This window comes from Arachis stenosperma, chromosome 6 (genome assembly GCF_014773155.1).
Source record: "Arachis stenosperma cultivar V10309 chromosome 6, arast.V10309.gnm1.PFL2, whole genome shotgun sequence".
NCBI lineage: Eukaryota > Viridiplantae > Streptophyta > Magnoliopsida > Fabales > Fabaceae > Arachis > Arachis stenosperma.
Genome location: NC_080382.1, coordinates 133437921 through 133465379, shown reverse-complemented (window position 1 = coordinate 133465379; position 27459 = coordinate 133437921). Strand labels below are relative to the sequence as shown.

At 36.4% G+C, this 27459-nt stretch overlaps 1 protein-coding gene and 1 non-coding gene across 2 annotated transcripts in view; both read right to left on the bottom strand.

The window, feature by feature from the left end:
* Positions 1-23734: 23734 nt before the first annotated feature.
* Positions 23735-27459, bottom strand: part of LOC130934682 (photosystem II CP43 reaction center protein-like) — a 5587-nt gene continuing 1862 nt past the window's right edge. The window contains exons 2-4 of the mRNA XM_057864226.1: positions 27346-27399; positions 24042-24110; positions 23735-23956 (exon numbers count right to left, since the gene is read on the bottom strand). Coding sequence (XP_057720209.1) covers positions 23735-23956; positions 24042-24110; positions 27346-27399 — 345 coding nt within the window. The remainder of the gene's footprint in view (positions 23957-24041; positions 24111-27345; positions 27400-27459) is intronic.
* TRNAD-GUC (transfer RNA aspartic acid (anticodon GUC)) lies at positions 27336-27409 on the bottom strand. Its single transcript has one exon. It is a non-coding gene; the product is annotated as a tRNA-Asp (tRNA).

Here is a 27459-nt window from a genome sequence, read left to right as displayed (position 1 = left end):
CCCTAAGTCATCACAGAATTTTTCAAAATCTTGATTTTCAAATTCTCTTCCATGATCACTTCTCAAATGGGCAATTTTCAAATCCTTTTCATTTTGAAGTTTCTTACAAAGGGTGGAAAAGGCATAAAATGCATCATTCTTATGAGCAAGGAAAAGTACCCAACCAAATCTAGAGTAATCATCAACCACAACAAGACCATAATGTTTACCTCCCAAACTTTGAGTTCTAGTAGGACCAAAAAGATCAATATGTAACATTTCCAATGGCCTTTTGGTTGAGATTCCATCTTTTAATTTAAAAGAGGATTTTACTTGTTTGCCCAATTGGCAAGCATCACAAGTAAGATCCTTATCAAACTTGATGTTTGGAATTCCTCTAACCAAATTCCTTTTGACTAGCTTAGAAATTTGGTACATGCTAGCATGTCCCAACTTTCTATGCCAAAGCCATTTTTCAGATTCAAGTGAGGTAAAGCATGTTACATTTTGTTCCTTTAAATCCTCAAGAGTTAATCCATACACATTATTGCATCTTTTAGCTTCAAATAAAACATCTCCAGTTTTCTCACAAACAACCAAGCAAACAAACTTCTTAAAGATAACATCAAAGCCTAAATCACACAATTGACTAACACTAAGTAAGTTATGTTTCAAACCATTTACAAGAAGCACATCATTTATACAAGAAGAAAAGTTTTTACCAACTTTCCCAACAGCCACTATTTTTCCTTTTGCATCATCACCAAAGGTAACAAGTCCTCCATCATATTCATCAAGCTTTATGAAGAAGGTTGTCTTCCCGGTCATATGCCTAGAGCATCCGCTATCCATGTACCACATATTTTCCTTTTTCTTGGATGCTAGGCGAACCTACAAAATAAACTCAAGTGACCTTAGGTATCCAAATTTTCTTGGATCCTTTCACGTTAAACCATCTCTTATGACCCAAATCATTGTAATCAAAGACAACTTTGTAAACTTTGTCACCAATCATTCTTTCACCAAAGAAGCATTGAACTGGAAAATGACCACTCCGGTTGCACATTCTACAAAATCTTGGAGTTGTAGTTTTATTAAAGTGAGTTGGGTCTTGATAAGTTACAGCATTTGAAGATGAGGCAATATTTTCAAGATGTGATTTTTCAGATTTATAAAAACCCAACCCAGCTTTATCATAAAGAGGTTTTTGACTAGCCAAGATTTGGTTCAAATTTTCAGAACTTTGGGTGAACTTGGCTAGGTCATCTTTAAGTCTTTTAACCTCTTTGACCAACTCTTCATTTTGCTTAAAACAGTTCACATATGCAAGAATGGAATGATCACTTTCACAGCTTCTAACTTGGGCTTTAACTGCTTGTTTTCTTCCACAAGATCACAAGCAGTTTCGGCCTCTCTTAGTTTTTCTTTGAGAAAATCATTTTCAGCTTTAAGAATGAAATTATGCTGTTCAAGATCTTGATTTTCTGCTAGAAAACATCTAATTTTTTCAGAAAGGTGATCTATCATGAGATGAAGGTCTTCAGTGTTAGAGTTCTGAAATGATACCTGATCTATCTCATTTGCCATGAGACAATGCTGTAATTTAGTCTCAGACTCTTCATCATCATTTTCTGAGTCATTTTCCAAATCTTCCCATGTGGCCATCAGTCCCTTCTTCTTTATCTTTTTCGGCTTCTCTTCCTTTTTCAACTTGGGACAGTCAGATTTGAAATGACCTGTTTCCTTGCAATTGAAACAGGTTATTTTGCTGAGATCTTTCTTTGTCCTCCTGGAGCTACTGCCTTTGCTTTTGAGCTTTGCCATTTTCCTGAATTTTTTTGCAAACAACACAAACTCATTTTCAGAAGAGTTATCACTGGATTCATCATCCAGAGGGTTAGTCACAGAAGAAAAAGCAATTCCTTTCTTTTTTGAATCTCTTTTCAAATAGGAGTTTTCAAAAGCAAGTAAGTTTCCTCTCAAATCATCAAGGGTCATAGAATCTAAGTTACTACTCTCGGAAATTATTAAGGCTTTTGTTTCCCACTCTTTTGTGAGACATCTCAACACTCTTCTCACTAGCACAGATTCTGAATGTGTGATTCCAAGAGCATCTAAGCCAACAGTGATGATGTTGAACCGTTCGAACAATTCATTAATGGACTCTCCTTCCTTCATTGCAAACATTTCATATTCCCTGTTTAACATGTCTGTCCGAGACTTCTTTACAATGGTAGTTCCTTCATGAGTGATTTGCAACTTGTCCCAGATTTCCTTTGCCGTTGTGCACCGTGATACTCGTCGGTACTCCTCAAAGCTGATCGCACAATTTAGCAGATTGGTTGCCTTGGCATTTAACTCCACCGTCTTCCTATCTTCCTCGGTCCAGCTTGCTTCTGGTTTAAGAGAGACCACTCCTTGAGCATTTGTGGTAGTTGGAAATTTAGGACCCTCCAGGATGATCTTCCAAAGTCTGTAATCCACAGCTTGTACAAATATCTTCATCCTCTCCTTCCAATAGGTATAATTTTTCCCATTGAAGAGGGGAGGTCTGTTGCTTGATTGACCTTCAGACAGATTGTATGATAACACATTTGTGCCACTGTTTTCTCCCATGAGGATCTTTACTCCAAGCTGCAAAGCTTGATCTCTTTGAGACCAAGCTCTGATACCAATTGATGGTTTCAGTGGCTAAGAGAAGGGGGGTTGAATCTTAGCCCCCTTTTTAAATGCTGGCACTTGCTGAACTTCAGAGAAGACTTTTCTGTTTTTGCTCGTCACTTGACACGAGCAACTTTGTTTTGTCTCGTCCCTTGCCACGAGACTTTTTGTTTTGTCTCGTCACTTGGCACGAGATAATTCTGGCTTTTGCTCGTGTGTGGTAGAAAACAGAAATGGAGTAGAAAGAGAAAGAACTTGCACCCAGATATATCCTGGTTCGGCTGCTAAGTGCAGTGCAGCCTACATCCAGTCTCCATCACAAACATGATGGAATTTCACTATAATCAATCTGATTACAACTTGTAAAGTGCTAACCCAACTTACAAGGGGATTCCCACAGAATCATGATACACAACATAGATGAACAAAGGACCTCTAAGACATCTATGGCTTTTTCTTTCAATTTTGCACTCTCTGCCTTTTTCCGCTCTATGGCTTTTTCATTACAAACCTCACTGTTTGCCTTTTACCATGAGACTCAAGACATGACAAAATTAAACAGAAAAATTACAAAACAGAATACATTGAAGGAGAAGAGAAATCTGTTAGCTCAGGTAGCTCTGAGAACTCTGTGCTTTGCACTCTCAAATTTTCTCCCTACTTCAAACAGTGGTTGTTCCCCCTTTTTAAAGAAACAGGAAAGCCTCCACACTTGAAGCCAAAACCGAACCAACTTTCTTCCTCCTTCAACAAACCGGTTCGGCCACACAGAGAGAGAAGAGATAACCATGCATTAACCAACATGCAATTACCTCTAGTCTTTTCTTGATCATCAACCTTCATCAATCCGGGCTCTCCATCCTTGGCTTCCTCTCCAAGATGGATTTCTGGCCCTTGATGCCTCATGATGATGATGACTTCATCTGCTTCCAACTCTGCCTCCAACCATCACTTCGCCACTCTAGCTACTCCCTGTGGTGGTTGGTCAGATTCGAAGACAAGCCATGCTTCAAGGATCTCCCTCTTGGCCGAATCTTCTTCTTCCATTTTTGAGCATGAAAGGCTCAAGATAGCCTCACCAAATCTAACCACATTTGGTGAATATCTTAGCCACAGCTCACTTTTATTTTGGTGTTTCTTGCCATCATAGTGACGGTCTTTAGGCTTGCTTTCTCTCCTTTTCGGTAGCTCACTTTTGCTTCCATGGCTGCCAATATTTTTTGTGCAATAACCGAAGAGAGAAAGAGATGAGAGAGAGAAGAAAGAATCTGAAGTAAAGCTATTTCATAGTGATTGAACTAATTAATTGAAACTAGCTTGCTTTTACTTCCCTTAGTTGGCGTGTAGCAATGATGCCTTTAGTCAAATCAATCTTCTCTCACTTGCTTATGTTTCCAATGCATTAAATTAAATTTGAATTCCATCCAAGGTGAGGAATGGAATCCGTTGGAAGCATTGAATCATTTCTTTGCTTCTTGGGTTCGGTCAAAGCATGGAAACATTCATCAAAGTTGAATTTTGGGCCTTGTGACATTATAATCAAAGCTAGCCCATTTAGATAACAATTGCTTTCCTGATAACATTGATTTCGGATCAAGCATGGAAAGCACACAAGAAAGCATTTGTTTGGGCTTGTAACAATAATATTTATTTTGGCCCAATTATAACTAGCTTCAATTACAAACACAAAGCTGAACCAATAATGCAACAGTTGGGCTTGTTAATTTTCTTTTGTTTCGGCCCAGCATAAAATCTGCACAACAAAATTATTAATTAAACATATATGAATTAGGATTAAATTAATAATTTTGTATTTAAATATTTCAATAATGTTTGTTCATCATCAAAATTAAATAAGAGTTTTCCAAACTCATCAATCTCCCCCTTGATGACAAACATTATTAAAATTGAAATGGAAAGAAATTTAAAGATTTGAGTAAGGAATACTCCCTTTGATTTGAATTTCTCCCCCTTTCAAAATGTCACATGGCTCCCCCTCAATATATGCTATTTTACCAAGGAAAGCATAAACCTGTAACATTTAAATCAAGCTTCAAGTAACAATGTTATTTAGCAGATTTTATAATGCTAAATTGCTTGATTTATGAGCAGTTTTAATTGATAATCAAAACTCATTTGATATCATAACTGATTTACTGCTCAAACTATCAAAAAAACTGTCCAAGTATTTTTCAAACATTTCCTGTTCGGATATCAGAGCAAAACAAAATGATGGAAAATTATTTGAAGTACATATTATCAAAAACAAGGCAGTTTTTATACTTTGCACAATTTTAAAGGAACTGCCAAAAATAAAGTCAAAACAGTAATCATTATATCAAGGTACAACAAATGCTTCATAATTACAATCAACAATCAACCAAGCATTTTACCAAGATAAACATTACACAATCAGCAGCAATAATGATAAAACAAGTGCATTATCAAGCAAGCATAAACAAGAGTGATCATGAACTCTCAAAAGAGTTTCATCCCCTATTTTCCATTTTCAATTTTCAGCTATTTTCTCCCCCTTTTGGCATCAAGGGGCACTGCAAAATAAATGAAAACAACATACCAAACAGCAGAATATTTGTTTTTCACCAAAACACAATGGTCCAGAGTATCCAAGTACAATACCTAAAACAAGACAGCAAAAACTGTGTACAAACTCTAAATGATTCCTAAAAGATGAAAATTTCAAGGATTTGGATCTTTTAAGACTGAATCATATTTTCATAAGAAAATGTTTTTCAAACACCTTAATAAAATTCCATATCACACATGCATTTGAGAAAATAAATTTATCAATGATAATCAAAGCTCAAGTCAAAATTAATCCATAAAGTGCTCAAAACAGAGCCAGATCAGAGCATAAAACAGAGCGAAGCAGGTCTGCAAAATAGTGCAACAAATCAATGAAACATAACAGTTTCAATTCAGCCTTTTTTCTCTTCTCCTCCCCCTTTTGTCATCAAGGAGGGACCCTGCAAAGCAATGCAATCCATAATAATTCAAGCATAAAACAAAACAGCATCGAGTTAAGTTTGGTACAGTCATGAAAATAGTTTTCTTGAGTCAAATACACATAGAGCAAAATAACAGAGCATTCAGCAGCAGCAACAGGTAACCAAAACTCAACATGTTCAAAAAATATTTCCTGCCAAACAATTCAATCAAGCAAAAATATCCAGCAACATAAAGTTCAACCAACATATCAGATCAAATAAAATTGGCAGGCAATAAACATCAAAAAATTCAGAGTATCATTAGATCAGTCACTCCCTATTTCTACTATCCTCCCCTCTTAAGATATGATGTGATAAGACCACAAAAAGATTTTGATTTTCAAAAAAAATGATGAACTAACAAAACGGTCAGTAGTGGGGTCAAAGAGATTCAGTGGGGCCCATAGGAATTAAATTCTGTGTTGCCTCCCCCTTGACCACAGCTCTTCCATTGTACCATTATTTTCATCTCGTCCAATCCTACGAGCAAAACAGAGCAGAGTCACATATTCACAGATTTTCAATGAAGCTTAAATCAAACATTCCTAAACTTTTTCTCAAAGTACAGAATCTGTCTTCACAAAGGGGTTTTGTAAAAATATCAGCAATTTGGTCTTCAGATTTTACAAATTGAATATCAATAGTACCCTTTTACACATGTTCTCTAATAAAATGATATTTTATCTCAATGTGCTTAGTTCTTGAGTGCAGAATAGGATTTTTTGAAATGTTTATAGCACTCATATTATCACAAAATAAGGGTATACTATTGATTTTTAATTTGTAATCTTCCAATTGTGTTTTTGACCAAATTAATTGTGAGCAACAAGCAGATGCGGAAACATATTCGGCTTCGGCAGTGGATAGAGCCACTGTGGCTTGTTTCTTGCTTGACCACATGTTGAGTGAGCTTCCAAGGAAGCAACACATGCCTGAGGTGCTCCTCCTATCTACTCGATCTCCCGCATAATCTGCATCACAAAAACCTACTGCACAAAAGTAATCAGATTTAGGATACCATAATCCATAATTACAAGTTCCCTTAATGTATCTAATGATGCGTTTAACAGCCGTGAGGTGGGATTCTTTTGGATGAGATTGAAACCTTGAACATACACCCACACTTTGGACTATATCCGGTCTAGAGGAGGTAAGGTACATGAGTGAACCTATCATTCCTCTATACCTTGTTTCGTCCACATCTTGGCCATCATCATCTTTTTCAAGTTTAGTATTGGGATGCATAGGAGTGCCCATTGATTTGGAATTTTCTAGGCCAAACTTTTTGATAAGTTCTTTTGCATACTTTCCTTGGTGAATAAAAGTACCACTAAGAGTTTGCTTAATTTGGAGGCCAAGAAAGAAAGTAAGCTCTCCCATTAAACTCATCTCAAACTCACTAGTCATGAGTTTTCCAAACTCTTCACACAAGGAAACATTGGCCGAACCAAATACAATGTCATCAACATAAACTTGAACAAGAAGAATATCATCATTAGATGCTTTAATAAATAAGGTAGTGTCGGTGGTTCCCCTTTGAAAATGATTTTCCAACAAGAAGGCACTAAGCCTTTCATACCAAGCTCTTGGAGCTTGTCTAAGACCATAAAGAGCCTTAGTTAATTTAAAAACATGATTTGGAAATTCTTTATGTTCAAAACCGGGGGGGTTGAGCCACATACACTTCCCTATCAATAAAACCATTAAGAAAAGCACACTTAACATCCATTTGAAACATTTTGAAACCCTTATGGGCAGCATAGGCAAGAAGCAACCTAATTGCTTCCATTCTAGCTACCGGAGCAAAAGACTCATCAAAATCAATCCCCTCTTCTTGATCGTAACCTTCGGCCACTAATCTAGCCTTGTTACGAACAACTTGTCCATCCTCACCAAGTTTATTTTTTAAAAACCCACTTAGTACCCGTTACCTTCTTACCATCCGGATGAGGTACTAATGTCCAAACCTTATTCTTATCAAATTGAGCAAGCTCCTCTTGCATTGCTTTGACCCATGAAGGATCCTCAAGAGCTTGTTTGACATTGTTGGGCTCTATTTGTGACAAGAGAGCAAGATTGCTAGGTTCGGTTGGCCTTTTGGTGGATGATCTTGTTGTTACTCCTTGAGAGGGATCACCAATGATGAAGTCATGAGGATAACCCTCATAGACTTCCATTCTCTAGGCTTTCGGACAGGTGTTGAGCTTTGATGAACTTCTGGTGGTATCACTGTTTCAGTTTCTCGTCCCTGCTCAGGAGACAAATCGGGAGTTTCTCCTTCAATCTGACGAGACAAAACTGGACTGGCAGACTCTTCATTCTGGACAGATTTGGGAATTTCTTTGCTTGTTCCAGCTCCTTCTCCATCTGAATCATTATCTATCACAGTACTGGGAATTAAGTTAGAATCACAAAAAGTAACATGTATGGATTCCTCTATTGTCCTATGTTCTTTGAGATAAACTCTATAAGCCTTGCTTGTGGTGGAATATCCAACAAACATTCCTTCATAGGATTTTGGATCAAACTTTCCAAGATTTTCTTTATTATTAAGTACAAAGCATTTGCATCCAAAAACATGAAAGTACTTAAGATTTGGAGGGGTTCCTTTCCATAGCTCATAAGGGGTTTTCTTTAATCCTTTCCTAATGATTGTTCTATTCAAAATATAACATGCTGTGTTCACAGCTTCAGCCCACAAAAATTTAGGAATTTCATTTTCACATAGCATGGCCCTAGTCATTTCTTGAAGGCTTCGATTCCTTCTCTCAACCACCCCATTTTGTTGGGGTGTTCTAGGGCATGAGAAATTATGAAAAATCCCTAAGTCATCACAGAATTTTTCAAAATCTTGATTTTCAAATTCTCTTCCATGATCACTTCTCAAATGGGCAATTTTCAAATCCTTTTCATTTTGAAGTTTCTTACAAAGGGTGGAAAAGGCATAAAATGCATCATTCTTATGAGCAAGGAAAAGTACCCAACCAAATCTAGAGTAATCATCAACCACAACAAGACCATAATGTTTACCTCCCAAACTTTGAGTTCTAGTAGGACCAAAAAGATCAATATGTAACATTTCCAATGGCCTTTTGGTTGAGATTCCATCTTTTAATTTAAAAGAGGATTTTACTTGTTTGCCCAATTGGCAAGCATCACAAGTAAGATCCTTATCAAACTTGATGTTTGGAATTCCTCTAACCAAATTCCTTTTGACTAGCTTAGAAATTTGGTACATGCTAGCATGTCCCAACTTTCTATGCCAAAGCCATTTTTCAGATTCAAGTGAGGTAAAGCATGTTACATTTTGTTCCTTTAAATCCTCAAGAGTTAATCCATACACATTATTGCATCTTTTAGCTTCAAATAAAACATCTCCAGTTTTCTCACAAACAACCAAGCAAACAAACTTCTTAAAGATAACATCAAAGCCTAAATCACACAATTGACTAACACTAAGTAAGTTATGTTTCAAACCATTTACAAGAAGCACATCATTTATACAAGAAGAAAAGTTTTTACCAACTTTCCCAACAGCCACTATTTTTCCTTTTGCATCATCACCAAAGGTAACAAGTCCTCCATCATATTCATCAAGCTTTATGAAGAAGGTTGTCTTCCCGGTCATATGCCTAGAGCATCCGCTATCCATGTACCACATATTTTCCTTTTTCTTGGATGCTAGGCGAACCTACAAAATAAACTCAAGTGACCTTAGGTATCCAAATTTTCTTGGATCCTTTCACGTTAAACCATCTCTTATGACCCAAATCATTGTAATCAAAGACAACTTTGTAAACTTTGTCACCAATCATTCTTTCACCAAAGAAGCATTGAACTGGAAAATGACCACTCCGGTTGCACATTCTACAAAATCTTGGAGTTGTAGTTTTATTAAAGTGAGTTGGGTCTTGATAAGTTACAGCATTTGAAGATGAGGCAATATTTTCAAGATGTGATTTTTCAGATTTATAAAAACCCAACCCAGCTTTATCATAAAGAGGTTTTTGACTAGCCAAGATTTGGTTCAAATTTTCAGAACTTTGGGTGAACTTGGCTAGGTCATCTTTAAGTCTTTTAACCTCTTTGACCAACTCTTCATTTTGCTTAAAACAGTTCACATATGCAAGAATGGAATGATCACTTTCACAGCTTCTAACTTGGGCTTTTAACTGCTTGTTTTCTTCCACAAGATCACAAGCAGTTTCGGCCTCTCTTAGTTTTTCTTTGAGAAAATCATTTTCAGCTTTAAGAATGAAATTATGCTGTTCAAGATCTTGATTTTCTGCTAGAAAACATCTAATTTTTTCAGAAAGGTGATCTATCATGAGATGAAGGTCTTCAGTGTTAGAGTTCTGAAATGATACCTGATCTATCTCATTTGCCATGAGACAATGCTGTAATTTAGTCTCAGACTCTTCATCATCATTTTCTGAGTCATTTTCCAAATCTTCCCATGTGGCCATCAGTCCCTTCTTCTTTATCTTTTTCGGCTTCTCTTCCTTTTTCAACTTGGGACAGTCAGATTTGAAATGACCTGTTTCCTTGCAATTGAAACAGGTTATTTTGCTGAGATCTTTCTTTGTCCTCCTGGAGCTACTGCCTTTGCTTTTGAGCTTTGCCATTTTCCTGAATTTTTTTGCAAACAACACAAACTCATTTTCAGAAGAGTTATCACTGGATTCATCATCCAGAGGGTTAGTCACAGAAGAAAAAGCAATTCCTTTCTTTTTTGAATCTCTTTTCAAATAGGAGTTTTCAAAAGCAAGTAAGTTTCCTCTCAAATCATCAAGGGTCATAGAATCTAAGTTACTACTCTCGGAAATTATTAAGGCTTTTGTTTCCCACTCTTTTGTGAGACATCTCAACACTCTTCTCACTAGCACAGATTCTGAATGTGTGATTCCAAGAGCATCTAAGCCAACAGTGATGATGTTGAACCGTTCGAACAATTCATTAATGGACTCTCCTTCCTTCATTGCAAACATTTCATATTCCCTGTTTAACATGTCTGTCCGAGACTTCTTTACAATGGTAGTTCCTTCATGAGTGATTTGCAACTTGTCCCAGATTTCCTTTGCCGTTGTGCACCGTGATACTCGTCGGTACTCCTCAAAGCTGATCGCACAATTTAGCAGATTGGTTGCCTTGGCATTTAACTCCACCGTCTTCCTATCTTCCTCGGTCCAGCTTGCTTCTGGTTTAAGAGAGACCACTCCTTGAGCATTTGTGGTAGTTGGAAATTTAGGACCCTCCAGGATGATCTTCCAAAGTCTGTAATCCACAGCTTGTACAAATATCTTCATCCTCTCCTTCCAATAGGTATAATTTTTCCCATTGAAGAGGGGAGGTCTGTTGCTTGATTGACCTTCAGACAGATTGTATGATAACACATTTGTGCCACTGTTTTCTCCCATGAGGATCTTTACTCCAAGCTGCAAAGCTTGATCTCTTTGAGACCAAGCTCTGATACCAATTGATGGTTTCAGTGGCTAAGAGAAGGGGGGGTTGAATCTTAGCCCCCTTTTTAAATGCTGGCACTTGCTGAACTTCAGAGAAGACTTTTCTGTTTTTGCTCGTCACTTGACACGAGCAACTTTGTTTTGTCTCGTCCCTTGCCACGAGACTTTTTGTTTTGTCTCGTCACTTGGCACGAGATAATTCTGGCTTTTGCTCGTGTGTGGTAGAAAACAGAAATGGAGTAGAAAGAGAAAGAACTTGCACCCAGATATATCCTGGTTCGGCTGCTAAGTGCAGTGCAGCCTACATCCAGTCTCCATCACAAACATGATGGAATTTCACTATAATCAATCTGATTACAACTTGTAAAGTGCTAACCCAACTTACAAGGGGATTCCCACAGAATCATGATACACAACATAGATGAACAAAGGACCTCTAAGACATCTATGGCTTTTTCTTTCAATTTTGCACTCTCTGCCTTTTTCCGCTCTATGGCTTTTTCATTACAAACCTCACTGTTTGCCTTTTACCATGAGACTCAAGACATGACAAAATTAAACAGAAAAATTACAAAACAGAATACATTGAAGGAGAAGAGAAATCTGTTAGCTCAGGTAGCTCTGAGAACTCTGTGCTTTGCACTCTCAAATTTTCTCCCTACTTCAAACAGTGGTTGTTCCCCCTTTTTAAAGAAACAGGAAAGCCTCCACACTTGAAGCCAAAACCGAACCAACTTTCTTCCTCCTTCAACAAACCGGTTCGGCCACACAGAGAGAGAAGAGATAACCATGCATTAACCAACATGCAATTACCTCTAGTCTTTTCTTGATCATCAACCTTCATCAATCCGGGCTCTCCATCCTTGGCTTCCTCTCCAAGATGGATTTCTGGCCCTTGATGCCTCATGATGATGATGACTTCATCTGCTTCCAACTCTGCCTCCAACCATCACTTCGCCACTCTAGCTACTCCCTGTGGTGGTTGGTCAGATTCGAAGACAAGCCATGCTTCAAGGATCTCCCTCTTGGCCGAATCTTCTTCTTCCATTTTTGAGCATGAAAGGCTCAAGATAGCCTCACCAAATCTAACCACATTTGGTGAATATCTTAGCCACAGCTCACTTTTATTTTGGTGTGTTTTCTTGCCATCATAGTGACGGTCTTTAGGCTTGCTTTCTCTCCTTTTCGGTAGCTCACTTTTGCTTCCATGGCTGCCAATATTTTTTGTGCAATAACCGAAGAGAGAAAGAGATGAGAGAGAGAAGAAAGAATCTGAAGTAAAGCTATTTCATAGTGATTGAACTAATTAATTGAAACTAGCTTGCTTTTACTTCCCTTAGTTGGCGTGTAGCAATGATGCCTTTAGTCAAATCAATCTTCTCTCACTTGCTTATGTTTCCAATGCATTAAATTAAATTTGAATTCCATCCAAGGTGAGGAATGGAATCCGTTGGAAGCATTGAATCATTTCTTTGCTTCTTGGGTTCGGTCAAAGCATGGAAACATTCATCAAAGTTGAATTTTGGGCCTTGTGACATTATAATCAAAGCTAGCCCATTTAGATAACAATTGCTTTCCTGATAACATTGATTTCGGATCAAGCATGGAAAGCACACAAGAAAGCATTTGTTTGGGCTTGTAACAATAATATTTATTTTGGCCCAATTATAACTAGCTTCAATTACAAACACAAAGCTGAACCAATAATGCAACAGTTGGGCTTGTTAATTTTCTTTTGTTTCGGCCCAGCATAAAATCTGCACAACAAAATTATTAATTAAACATATATGAATTAGGATTAAATTAATAATTTTGTATTTAAATATTTCAATAATGTTTGTTCATCATCAAAATTAAATAAGAGTTTTCCAAACTCATCAAAGCAAAATTCACATTTCTTGACTTCACTGAGTTTGTGTATTTTTCTGTGATTTCAGGTATTTTCTGGCTAAAATTGAGGGACCTGAGCAAAAATCTGATTCAGATGCTGAAAAAAGACTGTAGATGCTGTTGGATTCTGATCTCCCTGCACTCGAAATTGATTTTCTGGTGCTACAGAAGCCCAATTGGCGCGCTCTTAATTGCGTTGGAAAGTAGACATCCTATGCTTTCTAGAAATATATAATAGTCCATACTTTGCCCGAGTTTTGACGACACAAACTGGCGTTCAAACGCCAACTTCCTGCCCTATTCTGGCGTTAAACGCCAGAAACAGGATAAAAGCTGGAGTTAAACGCCCAAACTGGCATAAAAGCTGGCGTTTAACTCCAAAAAAAGTATCTACACATGAAAGCTTCAATGCTCAGCCCAAGCACACACCAAGTGGGCCCGGAAGTGGATTTCTGCATCATTTACTTATTTCTGTAACCCTAGTAACTAGTTTAGTATAAATAGGACTTTTTACTATTGTACTCACATCTTTGGATCATATTTAGATCTTTGATCAGTTTTAGGCTATCTTATACTTTTATGGGGGCTGGCCATTCGGCCATGCCTGGACCTTCATCACTTATGTATTTTCAACAGTGGAGTTTCTACACCCCATAGATTAAGGTGTGGAGCTCTGCTGTTCCTCGAGTATTAATGCAAAGTACTATTGTTCTTCTATTCAATTCAAGCTTATTCTTATTCTAAGATATTCACTCGCACTTCAACCTGATGAATGTGATGATCCGTGACACTCATCACCATTCTCACTCATGAACGCGTGCCTGACAACCACTTCCATTCTATCTGTAATCGCTTGAGTGTATATCTCTTGGGTTTCTAATCAACAATTTATATCGACTCCCCTCTGACAATGGGGCATCTAAATCCGTGATTAGAATCTTTGTTGTATAGGCTAGAAACAATTGGCAGCATTCCTGAGATCTGGAAAGTCTAAACCTTGTCTGTGGTATTCCGAGTAGGATCTGGGAAGGGATGACTGTGACGAGCTTCAAACTCATAACTGTTGGGCGTAGTGACAGACGTAAAAGGATCACAGGATCCTATTCCAACACAAGTGAGGACCAACAGCTGATTAGCCATACGGTGGCTGTGCCTGGTATTTTTCATGCGAGACGAGAAATCCGACTGTTGATTAGTCGTACAGAAATCGTAGAGGACCATTTTCATTGAGAGGACGGGAGATAGCCATTGACAACAGTGATCCCCAACATACAGCTTGCCATGGAAAGGTGTATGAATGATTGAATGTAAATAGTAGGAAAGCAGGGATTCAGAAGGAATAACGCATCTCCTTACGCTTATCTGAAATTTTCATCAGTGACTTACATAAGTATCTCTATCTTTATTTTATGTTTATCTATCTTTTAATTATCAAAACTCCATAACCATTTGAATCCGCCTGACTGAGATTTACAAGATGACCATAGCTTGCTTCAAGCCGACAATCTCCGTGGGATCGACCCTTACTCACGTAAGGTATTACTTGGATGACCCAGTGCACTTGCTGGTCAGTTATGCGAAGTTGTGAAGAGACGTGTGAATCATGGTATTGTGCACCAAGTTTTTGGAGCCATGCCTAGTGATAACAATTTCGTGCACCAATAAGTCAATCTCGGCAGCAGCCGCTGGTGGTGGAAGGTTTTCTGTAACCTCAACATGAGCATGATTCTGGACACCTACACCAGGAGGAGCTTCAACTACTTGTGGTGCCACATTAGTGGTGTTGCTTGCTTCAGCTGTAGGTTACTCCCAGTTGGAGTAGTTTTGGACTTGGCTACCGCCACAGCAGCTGCTGCAGCTGCAAGCGCAGCAGCAAGCTCATCAGCTCTTTTTTTTAACATCCCCTCTTGGTGTAACCTTTTATTCTACAATATGTGCATGTGAACGACTTCAACTATCTCTTTAGAGTAATGATTGGCTTAGGTTTCTTGTTTTCACTAGTACCCTCATCAACATCCTTTCGTCTTTTGGTTGTCAGTTTTCCAAGTTTACGTTCAATGTTAGGAGTTTGGGGTTGATTGTAGACTGATTTTTTTCACAGGGATTGGCCTGGAAGAGGATTGATGTGATGTTCATATGTCTTCTTGTATGAATCCATGGTGACCAAGGGATGACAGAAATTCTCGGGTCTCTTGTTCACCCGTGCAAGAGCAGCACAAGCATGAACACAAGAAATGCCTATAGTAAATAAACCAAGAAATGATCAACTCCACACCAACCAACATAATAAATGAAGTAAAGCCATTTATAATGAAGAAGAAAATAAAGTTGGTGTAAAGGCTAATAATATCACCTGTTAACATCCAGAACTGGCAGGTGCAAAGTCTCTTGCCTAAATCAACAATCATGTTAGTTGGGTGTCCATGGACCTCAAATTTTTTATATTCTTCATCTCCAGTCCATATATGAACCCAATTCTTTGATTCTTTACAAAAATTTTCCAATCGGCTCTGAATAACAGGAGGCAGTTTCCCGACATGGTTGTTCAACTTTAATTTATTCTTTGCAATCGATCGCATAACAAACATCCTTACCTCTTTAAGCAATGTGATGATTAGCCTCCTTGCTCATGGCCTCCTTGATTCGTGCATTGAACACTGATAAACTACTATTTTATGGTTTATCTTCTACTTAATTGAGTGGATTTTATCAATCTTTCATACATTTATTCATATGATTTGCATGTTTTACAATTCCTTCCCAGAATTTGTTCTATGATTGAAAACATGCTTCTTTGGCTTTTATTTTCTTTTATTTAATCCTCTCTTATTACCATTAAATACCTTGATATGTGTGTTAAGTGATTTCAGGGATTACAGGGCAAGAATGGCTTAGAGGATGGAAAGGAAGCATGCAAAAGTGGAAGGAATACAAGAAGTTGAAGAAACTGCAAAGCTGTCAGCCTGACCCTCTCTCACTAAAAAGACCATAACTTGAGCTAAAGAGGTCTAAATGACGCGGTTTTACTTGCGTTGGAAAGCTAACGTCCGGGGCTTCGATTTGATATATAATTTGCCATAGTGGCCATACAGATAGGCGACGCGAACGCGTCATCCACGCGGATGCATCGTATCTGCGAAAATCAGCGTGGCAGAATTTGCAAACAGCAAATCCTGGGCTATTTCCGGCCCAGTTTCAAGCCCATAAAATTAGGATTTAGGTAGGATTATGCTCTCATAATTCATAATTTTAGTTTTAGATGTAGTTTTTAGAGAGAGAGGTTCTCTCCTCTCTCTTAGGATTTAGGTAGGATTTTTAGAAATTAGGATTTAATTCGACTCTTCATCAGGTTCAATATTTCCTTTACTTTATATTTATCTCTTATTTTAGATACTTTAATGCTTTTATTGGTATTTGATTTATGTTTCCCAATTGGCTTATGAGCTTTTCATGTTAGGATTATACATTATTGAGATGTTTTTAGATTTATGATTTCAATTCAGCTTTCCACATTCTTGGCTTTGGTTAGGAAATCAGTAACTCTTGAGTTATCAAACTCAACGTGATCGATAACCGCTATCTTTACTAATTAGCTTGAACTTCTATAATCCCAACCTTTTCTTAGGAATTAACTAGGATTTAAAGATCAAACTAATTAGCCACTTGACCTTCCTTTGCAACAGCAGAGGTTAACTAAGTGGAGTTAAGATTCAATTTTCGTCATCATTGATAAGGATAACTAGGATAGGACTTCTAATTTCTCATACCTTGCCAAGAGTTTATGTTATTGTCATTTATTTAGTTTACTTGTCATTTATCATATCTGCTCCTCATTCTCAAAACCCCCGATTTACAAAACTCATAACCAATAATAAGAACATACCTCCCTGCAATTTCTTGAGAAGACGACCCGAGGTTTAAATACTTCGATTATCAATTTATTTAGGGGTTTGTTACTTGTGACAACCAAAACGTTTGTATGAAAGGACTTTTGTTGGTTTAGAAGCTATACTTGCAACGGAAATTTATTCTGAATTCTAGACCACGCAAAAGTTCTATCATCAAAATGGCGCCGTTGCCGGGAAATTGCAAACGTGTGCCTTATTATTGGTTATTGTAAATATTTTCAAAAAAAAATTCAGATTTTTATTTTAAAATTTTTATCTTATCTTATCTTATTTCAAAATCAAATTTTAAATTTCAAATCTTTTTCAAAAAAAAAATCATATCTTTTTCAAAATCTTATCTTATCTTTTTCAAAAATCATATTTTTTTTTTCAAAAATATTTTTTTTATCTTTTCCAAAAATCATATTTTTTTTCAAAATATTTTCTTTTTTATTAATTTTATTTTTATTTTATCTCACTACTATGAACTCTCACCCCTTTGGCTTTGAGTCTGGTTACAATTATGTTGTAGGAAGAGGAAATTATAATGAGAACAGGTATCAAGGTTGGAACAATCAAAGATGGGAGGAGCCACAAGGATTTGATCAACCCTCATGGCAACAACCACCTCCAATGGACTATCAACAACCATTTTGTGATGCATATCAAGGCAATGGCTATGGTGAGCACTCTTTTGACTATCAATAACCACCACCATACGCCTATAAACCCCCTCCTCAACATAGCTTTGGACCACCATACTCACAAGTCCCTTTTCACCATTCACTTCCATATGACCTTAACCCTCAACCACCATACCAACCACCTTATGAGCCATATGAACCATATATAGAACCACTCCGATTCCAACCCAATTACAACCAAGAACCACCACCTCAATATTTGCCATCTCCATATCCATCAATCCAAGAGTCTTATGGTCCTACTTATGATACCCAAGCGGAACAAGAATCAAGGGATCGTCTCAAGAAAACAGTGAAAAAATTTCATGCAACCCTTCACCAATTAAATCAAGCGATAAGTCAATTAGCTTCCCGACGTTCGGACACTCAAGGAACCCCCATGGCTTCATGTGGACAATCTAATGAAGAACGCAGCACGAAGGAGATACTAGAAACTCCAGTGGACAGTACGAAACATGACTTTGTACTGGAACAAGTAGAGGAAGCTGTAATTATCAAAGAAGAAGAATTGGTTGAAGACTTAGGAGATGCAGAACCTCCATGGAAAATTCAAGTCATAAAGCCTCCTTCCAAGGTATTTGAAATTGATGTTGAGGAGGGTGTACAACCTCCAAGGCATGTCATAATAGAAGACTTGGAAGAGGTTAATCAAGAGATGGAGATTCAAGAAGAAGAGGCACAACCTCCCATGCCCTTGGTGCGCAATGAAGAAGAGTTTGAATTAGAAGAAAGCTACCAAGAGGAAGAGGTTGAAATCAAAGAAGTTTGCAAAGAGGTGAAAGTTGTCAAAGAGCACAAGGGAGTGGAGCTTGAAATCACCTTGCCAAAGTTATTGGAGACCTCTCCCCCTAAGTTGCCATCATCCTTCACAACATTCAAGTGGGTAAAATTCATATCCCTTAGCTTTCTAACCCCACTTGAATATGGGCTACTGGAGACGGATGGTCAAATTAGAGCTCTTTGTGGCATTAAGAGTAAGAGGAAGATGGTCAGTGGTAAGAATTGTCTTGCAAGGTTCATTATGGTTGGAAGCTTTAAGTTTAAACACAAAGGTTGGTGTAAAGCTCCACTGAATGGGTCTCGGAAGTTGTTTGGCCACTTTAGTGAGAATTCAGATTGCTTGCTACCCGGATGGAATCATGATGATCTACACAAAGACGGGTGCAAAAGCAAGGTTTGGGACCCCGGAATTCATTCCAACAATCAACATTCGTGGGGCCTTGTCACTTGCTTTAACTTGCTTGAAGGCTTTCTGCGCCTAGTTTGGGATCCTGGAGGCTACTGGAATTCTAAACACTGGTGGAGATTCGTGGATCAGTACAAGCACAAGCCACCATAACAAGGAGCTCACCAGAATGTCCAACTTAAGGACTTTAACTAAAAGTGCTAGGTGGGAGACAACCCACCATGGTATGATCGTTCCTTTTTCAGTTTAAATTTTAGTCTGTTTTTGAGTTTTGATTGAACCTGGAATTTTGCATAACATTCATTGCATCTGCATTTACATACTTTTATTTCTCTAAAAAAAAAATGCCACGCGCGCGACCGCATCAGCGACGCGTCCGCGTCGAAAGGAGAGGAAAGAAAATAAAAACGAACACAGAGTCACGCTGGAGCGTGGCTGGAGGCGTGCCAGTGGCACAAATCGTCCCACGCGACCGCGTCGCTGACGCGTCCGCGTCATATGGGAATAATGGCCTCCCACGTGGCCGCATGCCCTGATTTTCGACGTAAAAAGGGGTGCACAACGAATTATTGTGCGAGAGTGGTGCTGGATTGGTGCTAAACGCACAATCCATAGCACACGACCGCGTCGCTGACGCGTCCGCGTCATCCCTTCTGAAGCCCACTCACGCGATCGCATGCCCCACGCGATCGCGTCACCCCAAATTTGGCAAATATATCAATTTGAACAAAGAGTTGTGCAGGCGCGAGGCTGTACTCGCGCCAGAAGCACAATATGGGTCACGCGACCGCATGACCGACGCGACCGCGTCAACTGAATTAAAGCACAATCACGCTAACGCGTGCTCCACGCGGCCGCGTCGCTTGCGCCGCACAGCTCAACCTAAATTGCCAAAATATCTTATCTTTCTCTTCTCCAAATTCTAATTTTTCTTTTCCCTCCTTATTTTTTCCTTCTCCCTTCTTCCTTCTATCTCACCTTTCACTCTCTCTCTCTCACCTCCATTAACAAGGTTTTATTTTCTTCTTCCCTCCTTCCTTTTCTATCATTCTTATTATTTTATATGTTATTTTCTTTTCTTTTCTTTTTCTTTTCATTATCCATATTTTCTTTCTTCTTCTTTCCTTTTTATATGGTGTTAGAAATTTATTTGAGTCATTATTCCTCATTATATGCTTGTGGATTGTTACAAAATTGTTTAGCAATTATATTTTTAAAGGGTTGCTTGCATGTTCAATTTATTATTTTCATTGGATTATTTACCATGCATGCTATGTGTTTGTGAAAAAGCCCATATGACATCATGCACTTTTTTACATTATTCTATTCTATTATTCAATGCCTGCTTTTCACAAATTCCCTCTACTATTGTATTAATTCAATTTAATTGTCAATACAAACGTGATAGTTTATTACGGAGTGATGCTTGATCTATGCTACTCATGCCCTTGCCGGCATGCTAACAAACATCCTGCATCTACTTACCCTTTCATGCACTTATTCTATTCCCTTTGATGAACTTTTCACATGTTGTCATAACCATGTGTAACCTTCATTAATCTATTCATTCCTCTTCCTTGCTCTATCTCTTAGAATTTAATTTACTTTACTTCCCTTTTTCAGAATGGCCACTAAGAAAGGCAAAGAGAAAGCTACTCCCAAACCACCGGCAAAGAAAGGTAAAAAAAAAAAAGCACCAGCTGAGGAACCACAACCCCTATCCACCTGCACATCTCAGCATGCACCGAGGACGGTGCAATCTTTAAGTGTGGGGAGGTCGATACCGATCTCCCGGGTTAGTTAGTCCCTTCTCAACACCAATGTTAATTTGTTAATTGTTGCATTTGCATGTTTGTTTGATTTTATGCATTTAGTCACTACTTGGCTGAAGTAATATTTTCTTTTTCAAAAAAATTTTATAACATTTCACTAATTTGAATTAAACTTTTTAAAAAAACTTGTTTGGAAGTTTTATTTAGAACATAGGTAAAAGCTAGAACACACAACCTGTAAGGTTTAAGCTTAATTGTATGGTTACATTATTTAACCATAATATTTTATTCTTGTGTGTTTCCTTCTCTATAACTGCAATCTAGATTTTGTTCCAATCTATATGTCCATTATTTAGTGTATTTACATGCTTGCATATGATTGAGGCTATCATTTGAAATTTTCCTCACTTATCCCAAATTAACCTACCTTTTGCATCACCCTTGTTAGCCCCCTTGAGCTTTTTAATTTCCTCTTGTTCTATAAACCACATTACTAGCCTTAAGCAGAAAAACAAATTAAAAATCCCAAGTTGAATCCTTGGTTAGCTTAAGATAAATATTGTGTAAAATTTAAGTGTGGAGAATTTTACGGGAACATTGGATGATAAAAAAAAAGTAGAAAATTAAACTGAATAAGATATTTCAAGGTTTGGGAAGCATGCTCATATGAAATCAAAATAAAAATAAATTACCATGTACATTGATAAAAAAAATTATTATTAAGTGATTGAATAAGGGGATACAAAAAAAAAATAATAATACCCCAAAAGCAAAATAAAAAGAATCAATGCACATGAGACAAAATTCAAAAATAAATTTGGTGCATGAGCATGTAATACAAAAGTGGAAAAATTTGGGTAGCTAGGTAAAGAACTTTGAAATTATAGAAGGTATGTATGTTAGGTGAGATCTTAGACTAATCAAGGATTCACTTTGTTAGCTCACTTAGCCTTATATATACATCTTCACCCTTGCCTTGGCCCCATTACAACCTTGAAAAGACCTCATGATGTTTGCATTAGTACATTAAATATTTGTTGATTGGTTAGATGAAGAACAAAGTTTAGAAAGCATGATTAGAGAAGAATAGAGTGATTGACCCTAGACACTTGAGAGATTAGAGTGATATACACTACCAGTGAGGGTTCAATGCTTGATTCTATGTTCCCTGTTTTCATTAGCTATCTTCTTACAAGTTTACTTGCTTTTTATTCTGTGATTTGAATTAGTGAAATTTAATTCATATTTGTCTTGAAGAACTTATTTATTTTTAACCAAGTAGGTAGAAACATTTTGCATGTAGTTACATTCATATAGATAAGTTGCATTTCATACATTCTATCATTCATCTTCACTCCTTTATAGCTTTTTTTGAGCTTAGCATGAGGACATGCTAATGTTTAAGTGTGGGGAGGTTGATAAACCACTATTTTATGGTTTATCTTATGCTTAATTGAGTGGATTTTATCAATCTTTCATACATTTATTCATATGATTTGCATGTTTTACAATTCCTTCCCAGAATTTGTTCTATGATTGAAAATATGCTTCTTTGGCTTTTATTTTCTTTTATTTAATCCTCTCTTATTACCATTAGATGCCTTGATATGTGTGTTAAGTGATTTCAGGGATTACAGGGCAAGAATGGCTTAGAGGATGGAAAGGAAGCATGCAAAAGTGGAAGGAATACAAGAAGTTGAAGAAACTGCAAAGCTGTCAGCCTGACCCTTCTCACTAAAACGACCATAACTTGAGCTAAAGAGGTCTAAATGACGCGGTTTCACTTGCGTTGGAAAGATAACGTCTGGGGCTTCGATTTGATATATAATTTGTCATAGTGGCCGTACAGATAGGTGACGCGAATGCGTCATCCACGCGGATGCATCGTATCTGCGAAAATCAGCGTGGCAGAATTCGCAAACAGCAAATCCTGGGCTATTTCCGGCCCAGTTTCAAGCCCAGAAAACACGGATTAAAGGCTGCAAAGTAGAGGAATGAAGGAGACTGGAGATTATGCTCTCATAATTCATAATTTTAGTTTTAGATGTAGTTTTTAGAGAGAGAGGTTCTCTCCTCTCTCTTAGGATTTAGGTAGGATTTTTAGAAATTAGGATTTAATTCGACTCTTCATCAGGTTCAATATTTCCTTTACTTTATATTTATCTCTTATTTTAGATACTTTAATGCTTTTATTGGTATTTGATTTATGTTTCCCAATTGGCTTATGAGCTTTTCATGTTAGGATTATACATTATTGAGATATTTTTAGATTTATGATTTCAATTTAGCTTTCCACATTCTTGGCTTTGGTTAGGAAATCAGTAACTCTTGAGTTATCAAACTCAACATGATCGATAACTGCTATCTTTACTAATTAGCTTGAACTTCTATAATCCCAACCTTTTCTTAGGAATTAACTAGGATTTAAAGATCAAACTAATTAGCCACTTGACCTTCCTTTGCAACAGCAGAGGTTAACTAAGTGGAGTTAAGATTCAATTTTCGTCATCATTGATAAGGATAACTAGGATAGGACTTCTAATTTCTCATACCTTGCCAAGAGTTTATGTTACTGTCATTTATTTAGTTTACTTGTTATTTATCATATCTGCTCCTCATTCTCAAAACCCCCGATTTACAAAACTCATAACCAATAATAAGAACATACCTCCCTGCAATTCCTTGAGAAGACGACCCGAGGTTTAAATACTTCGGTTATCAATTTATTTAGGGGTTTGTTACTTGTGACAACCAAAACGTTTGTATGAAAGGACTTTTGTTGGTTTAGAAGCTATACTTGCAACGGAAATTTATTCTGAATTCTAGACCACGCAAAAGTTCTCTCATCAAACACCTCACATGTATTGTTGCAAATATTATCCAGCTTTGGCCTGTGGCTAAAATGAGACTTTGTCCATGAATGCCTTGGCCACTTGTTAAAGTATGTCCATGCCTCCTCACTGACTCTCTTTATTTTGTCCATGTGATCAATAAAGTCTTAAAATGTAGTTGACCTAGCAGCATCCCAGAGGAGTCTCCTCAACTTCAGATCCTTCCACTGTTTGTTGAAATTTTGCCATATATGCCATACACAGAAACAATGATGGACCTGTAGCATCTGGGGTTTGATTTGAACTATCCACATGTGTTTTCTTGTTAGTCTATAAGTCACCATGGCAAACCTCTTATGCTTCATAATCAAGTAACATCACAGTTCTTTTCCCCTCCAGCAGTTCAGGTGTGGAAATTCCATGTTCAAAATAAACATCAACTACTCCATCATTCTTCTTTGCATGGAAGCACATCTCCCTTAGTTCATCATCACTGGTCAGAGCTCTCAGTCCCACTTCCAAGCTCCTGCCGCGAACCAGCCACCAGCATTCAACTACCTTGTCGTACCCCAACTCCTTGAAATAGTTTCTCACGAAAAAAAATATCAAGGGTATCTTCATCTAAATCTCCTAAGCAACTTCTATTGCCAGGTGAGTAAACCAATATTCCATCATCATTCTTCTTAAACGTCCCACCATGATAGAACATGATATCCAGCAATTTTTTCATCTACACTGGAAAAAAAGTATAACAAGTTATCTAATGTATGTTATTGATAATACAATCAATAAACCATAGTAGAAAATAATCCAATATTGTTTAAAAATAGCTACTTCATGACATTACCATTATAGAAACACCCTCATTCCCTGTGTGAAAACAGAGCATTCATAAAATCCAAACTCACACCACCCATTGCAAGAAACCCTACTTAATAATGTAGCATTCAATAATTTTTCATTAACCAACACAAAATTTCTAACTCAAATTCACAACAATGGATACCTTAACACTATAAAAAATAAATAAAAAATATTTTATTCACTGCATGCCTACCCTAGTGTCAGGGGGCTTCACGAGAAAGCTTTGCTCCTTCCTTCACCGATTTTGAACAAACGATGAGCAGGTTTTGACTTTCTCCAATTTGCGTCACCACAAAAAACTCGCCAGGACTAGCGAACTCCAGGGTATGGAGCTTTCAGTTTGAACGAGATGAAAGAGATGAAGTGGCGAAGTGATCTCTTTAAATATGGGGGTTTTAACTTTTGGTAACTCCTTCCTTCTTGAAACGGCGTCGTTTTCATTTTTTTAGCGCCAAATCCTAATACGATGCCGTTTTTCATAGTCCAGCATGGCAAAAAAATTGCCACATCACTACCGCCGGAAAGGAGTTTGGACGGAAAAGGGGGAAGGGACCAAGTAGGTGCATTTTTTTCAATCTCGAAGACATAAATAGTGCAATTGGAAAGTCAGGAACCAAATCGATGTATTTTGTAAATCTCAAAAATTACTTTGGGGTTTAACTCTAATTTAGTACTTAATTTTTATATACACAAGATATTTTTGAAAACATAATATGATAATACAATAATTAATTTTTAAAAAGAAACAATAAATTTGTATTTCACCATTTAAAAACCAGTGAAATTTGTTGCTCCTTCTTTATATAAATGGAGAATAATATGTCTAATTTTTTAAAATACTGATGGATAAAATGGTTTAACAGGATAATATGAGATAACATATTATTTTTTATATTTTGAAATTATCTCATCTCATAATTTGTATAGTTAGGGAAAAAAAAACTACCTGAGACGGAAAAAATAATTAAAACCTAATTAAAAATTTACTCTCTGATTTATAACTTGATCTAGGTAAACAATATTTCAAAACCATCCAAGTCAAGCAGTTATTTTCAGTCCTTTATTTAAAACGAGCTGATCCATTTATTAATTATTATAATAATTAATAAATATTAAATAATATAAATTTTAATTATTTTTAGTTAATTTATTTTAGTTATCAGTCATTTTTATTTATTAATTTCAATTGAATCGGTTGGTTTGAATACGAAAATATTTAGTAATAAAAAAATAATTAAAACTTGTTTTATTTTTTTATTATAATTAATAAATACAAAATAAAACAAATTTTAATTTTTTTTTCTTTCTCTAGTATTACCAATTTAATAATTCATATCTAAAATACGTACATTTTCTTACATATATTTGATTTTTATTCTCTCTTTTTTTGATCAAAATATATATCTTTTTTTGTATTATTTAAAAAATATTATCGTTGTAAAAAAATACTGAATGAATAAAATATTTTGTAATTAAGTTTAACTAAATCTTTTTTTTCTTCTTCTTATACATCTTTTCTTTTTTCTTCAACGGCCTTTTATTATACTAATAACAAATTATTAGACCAACTTGATCTAACTTGATCATATATATAGTATCACCAATTTTCTTTTTTATACGACAATTATTTATAAAATATGTTTTCTGTTTAATTCATTGAAAAGAAAAAGAGAACTTTTTTGTTACTGTTAGAATATTAGTTAGAAGATAGAGTAGTCTTTTTAACATAATCAGGTTTGGCTTTTGTGTGTGTCTAAGTTTGATCAGTTCTTTCCATATTTTTTTCATTATTGTAAATGGACTTTTTTTTATTTTTGATTCAAGAAAAAGTTGTACATCAATGCTACAAATCAAAATGATACACAGAAAGATATTTAGGTATACCCTCTCCATGAGAGTATTTAAAAAAGAATGCTTCGAATTGTCATCTAATAGAGGATTTTGTGACTTATAAGCTAATAGAGGATTTATTTTTTGTAATATCTGCCAAATATTTTTTTTTAATGCTAATTCTTTAGCATAAAAACTTGCTTTCTTCGAAATAATATTTCTCTCTGCTGTTAAACTCCCCCTTTTCTTTTCTTTGGCCATTTTTTTCATTTTTTTAATGATTGTCTTTCGTTTAGCATTTATATCTTTTTTTTTTTTCAATGAAGAATTTGTCCAATTAATAGAGTTTATTCTAGTATTTGATTTGTAAATCGTTGGATTTTTCTTACTCATTGTTGAATCGTTTTGATTTTGACTTAATTTAAATCCAACGATTTTTTGGAATGTAAGTAGCACTAAAGTTGGGAATTGTTTTATTTTTTCGTTTATAAATAGAAAAATTTTGATGATCCATTTTGCTCTTTCTTTTAAAAAATTTATAAACAATTTTGTTCTTGCATTTAAAATCCCGAGAACCTGAAAAAAATGATTTTGCCATTTTTTTTTTTTAGTTTTTAGTTTCGTTAAAATGGGATGAAAGAAGGCAAATGGATTTCGGGTAACGCGAGAAAAGGGCAATTCCACTTCCGTTCCCAAAATTGTTAAAAAGCTAAAGTCCCTTTTTTTTTTTTTCATTGGATCCTTTTTAGTGGATCGTAGCTTAGATCTGTGCCAAGGTTTCAGATGAAAAGAAAATCTAATTTGTATCTGAATACCGTCTAGTAGTAAATGCCAGAATATTTACTTCCATAATCTCTATGCTTTTTTTCTTTTATTTCCAATAAATAACTCGGGATCTAATCCCATAGAGATGGTAAATCTTTCGTCAGCAAATTCAATGGTCTAAATCACATCTCGATGATATCAAATAGAACCAATATAATATCATGAATAACAATATCTAAGCTAAGCTATCAAATCGATTCATCGTCGAGAATGGAATAGTATAACATAGGAAGATCTTTTATCCATACCAAATTCAAAAAATGTCGTTTCTGATGCAATCAAAAATTCTTTTTTTTTTTTAACTTTTGAATTTCAAATTAGATAAGGGTTCCCACGAAGCAAAAAAGAGGGGATCCCTCTTAGGAATGATATTTTTTTGTTATTAGGATTCTCTTTCACATACAAATTGGTGTCTTTTTTTGGATTTTTATTCATTCGGGACTGACGGGGCTCGAACCCGCAGCTTCCGCCTTGACAGGGCGGTGCTCTGACCAATTGAACTACAATCCCAGGAAAGGGGCGTACAGCATAGAAATTCTTATGCTTTCATTCAAACCTTT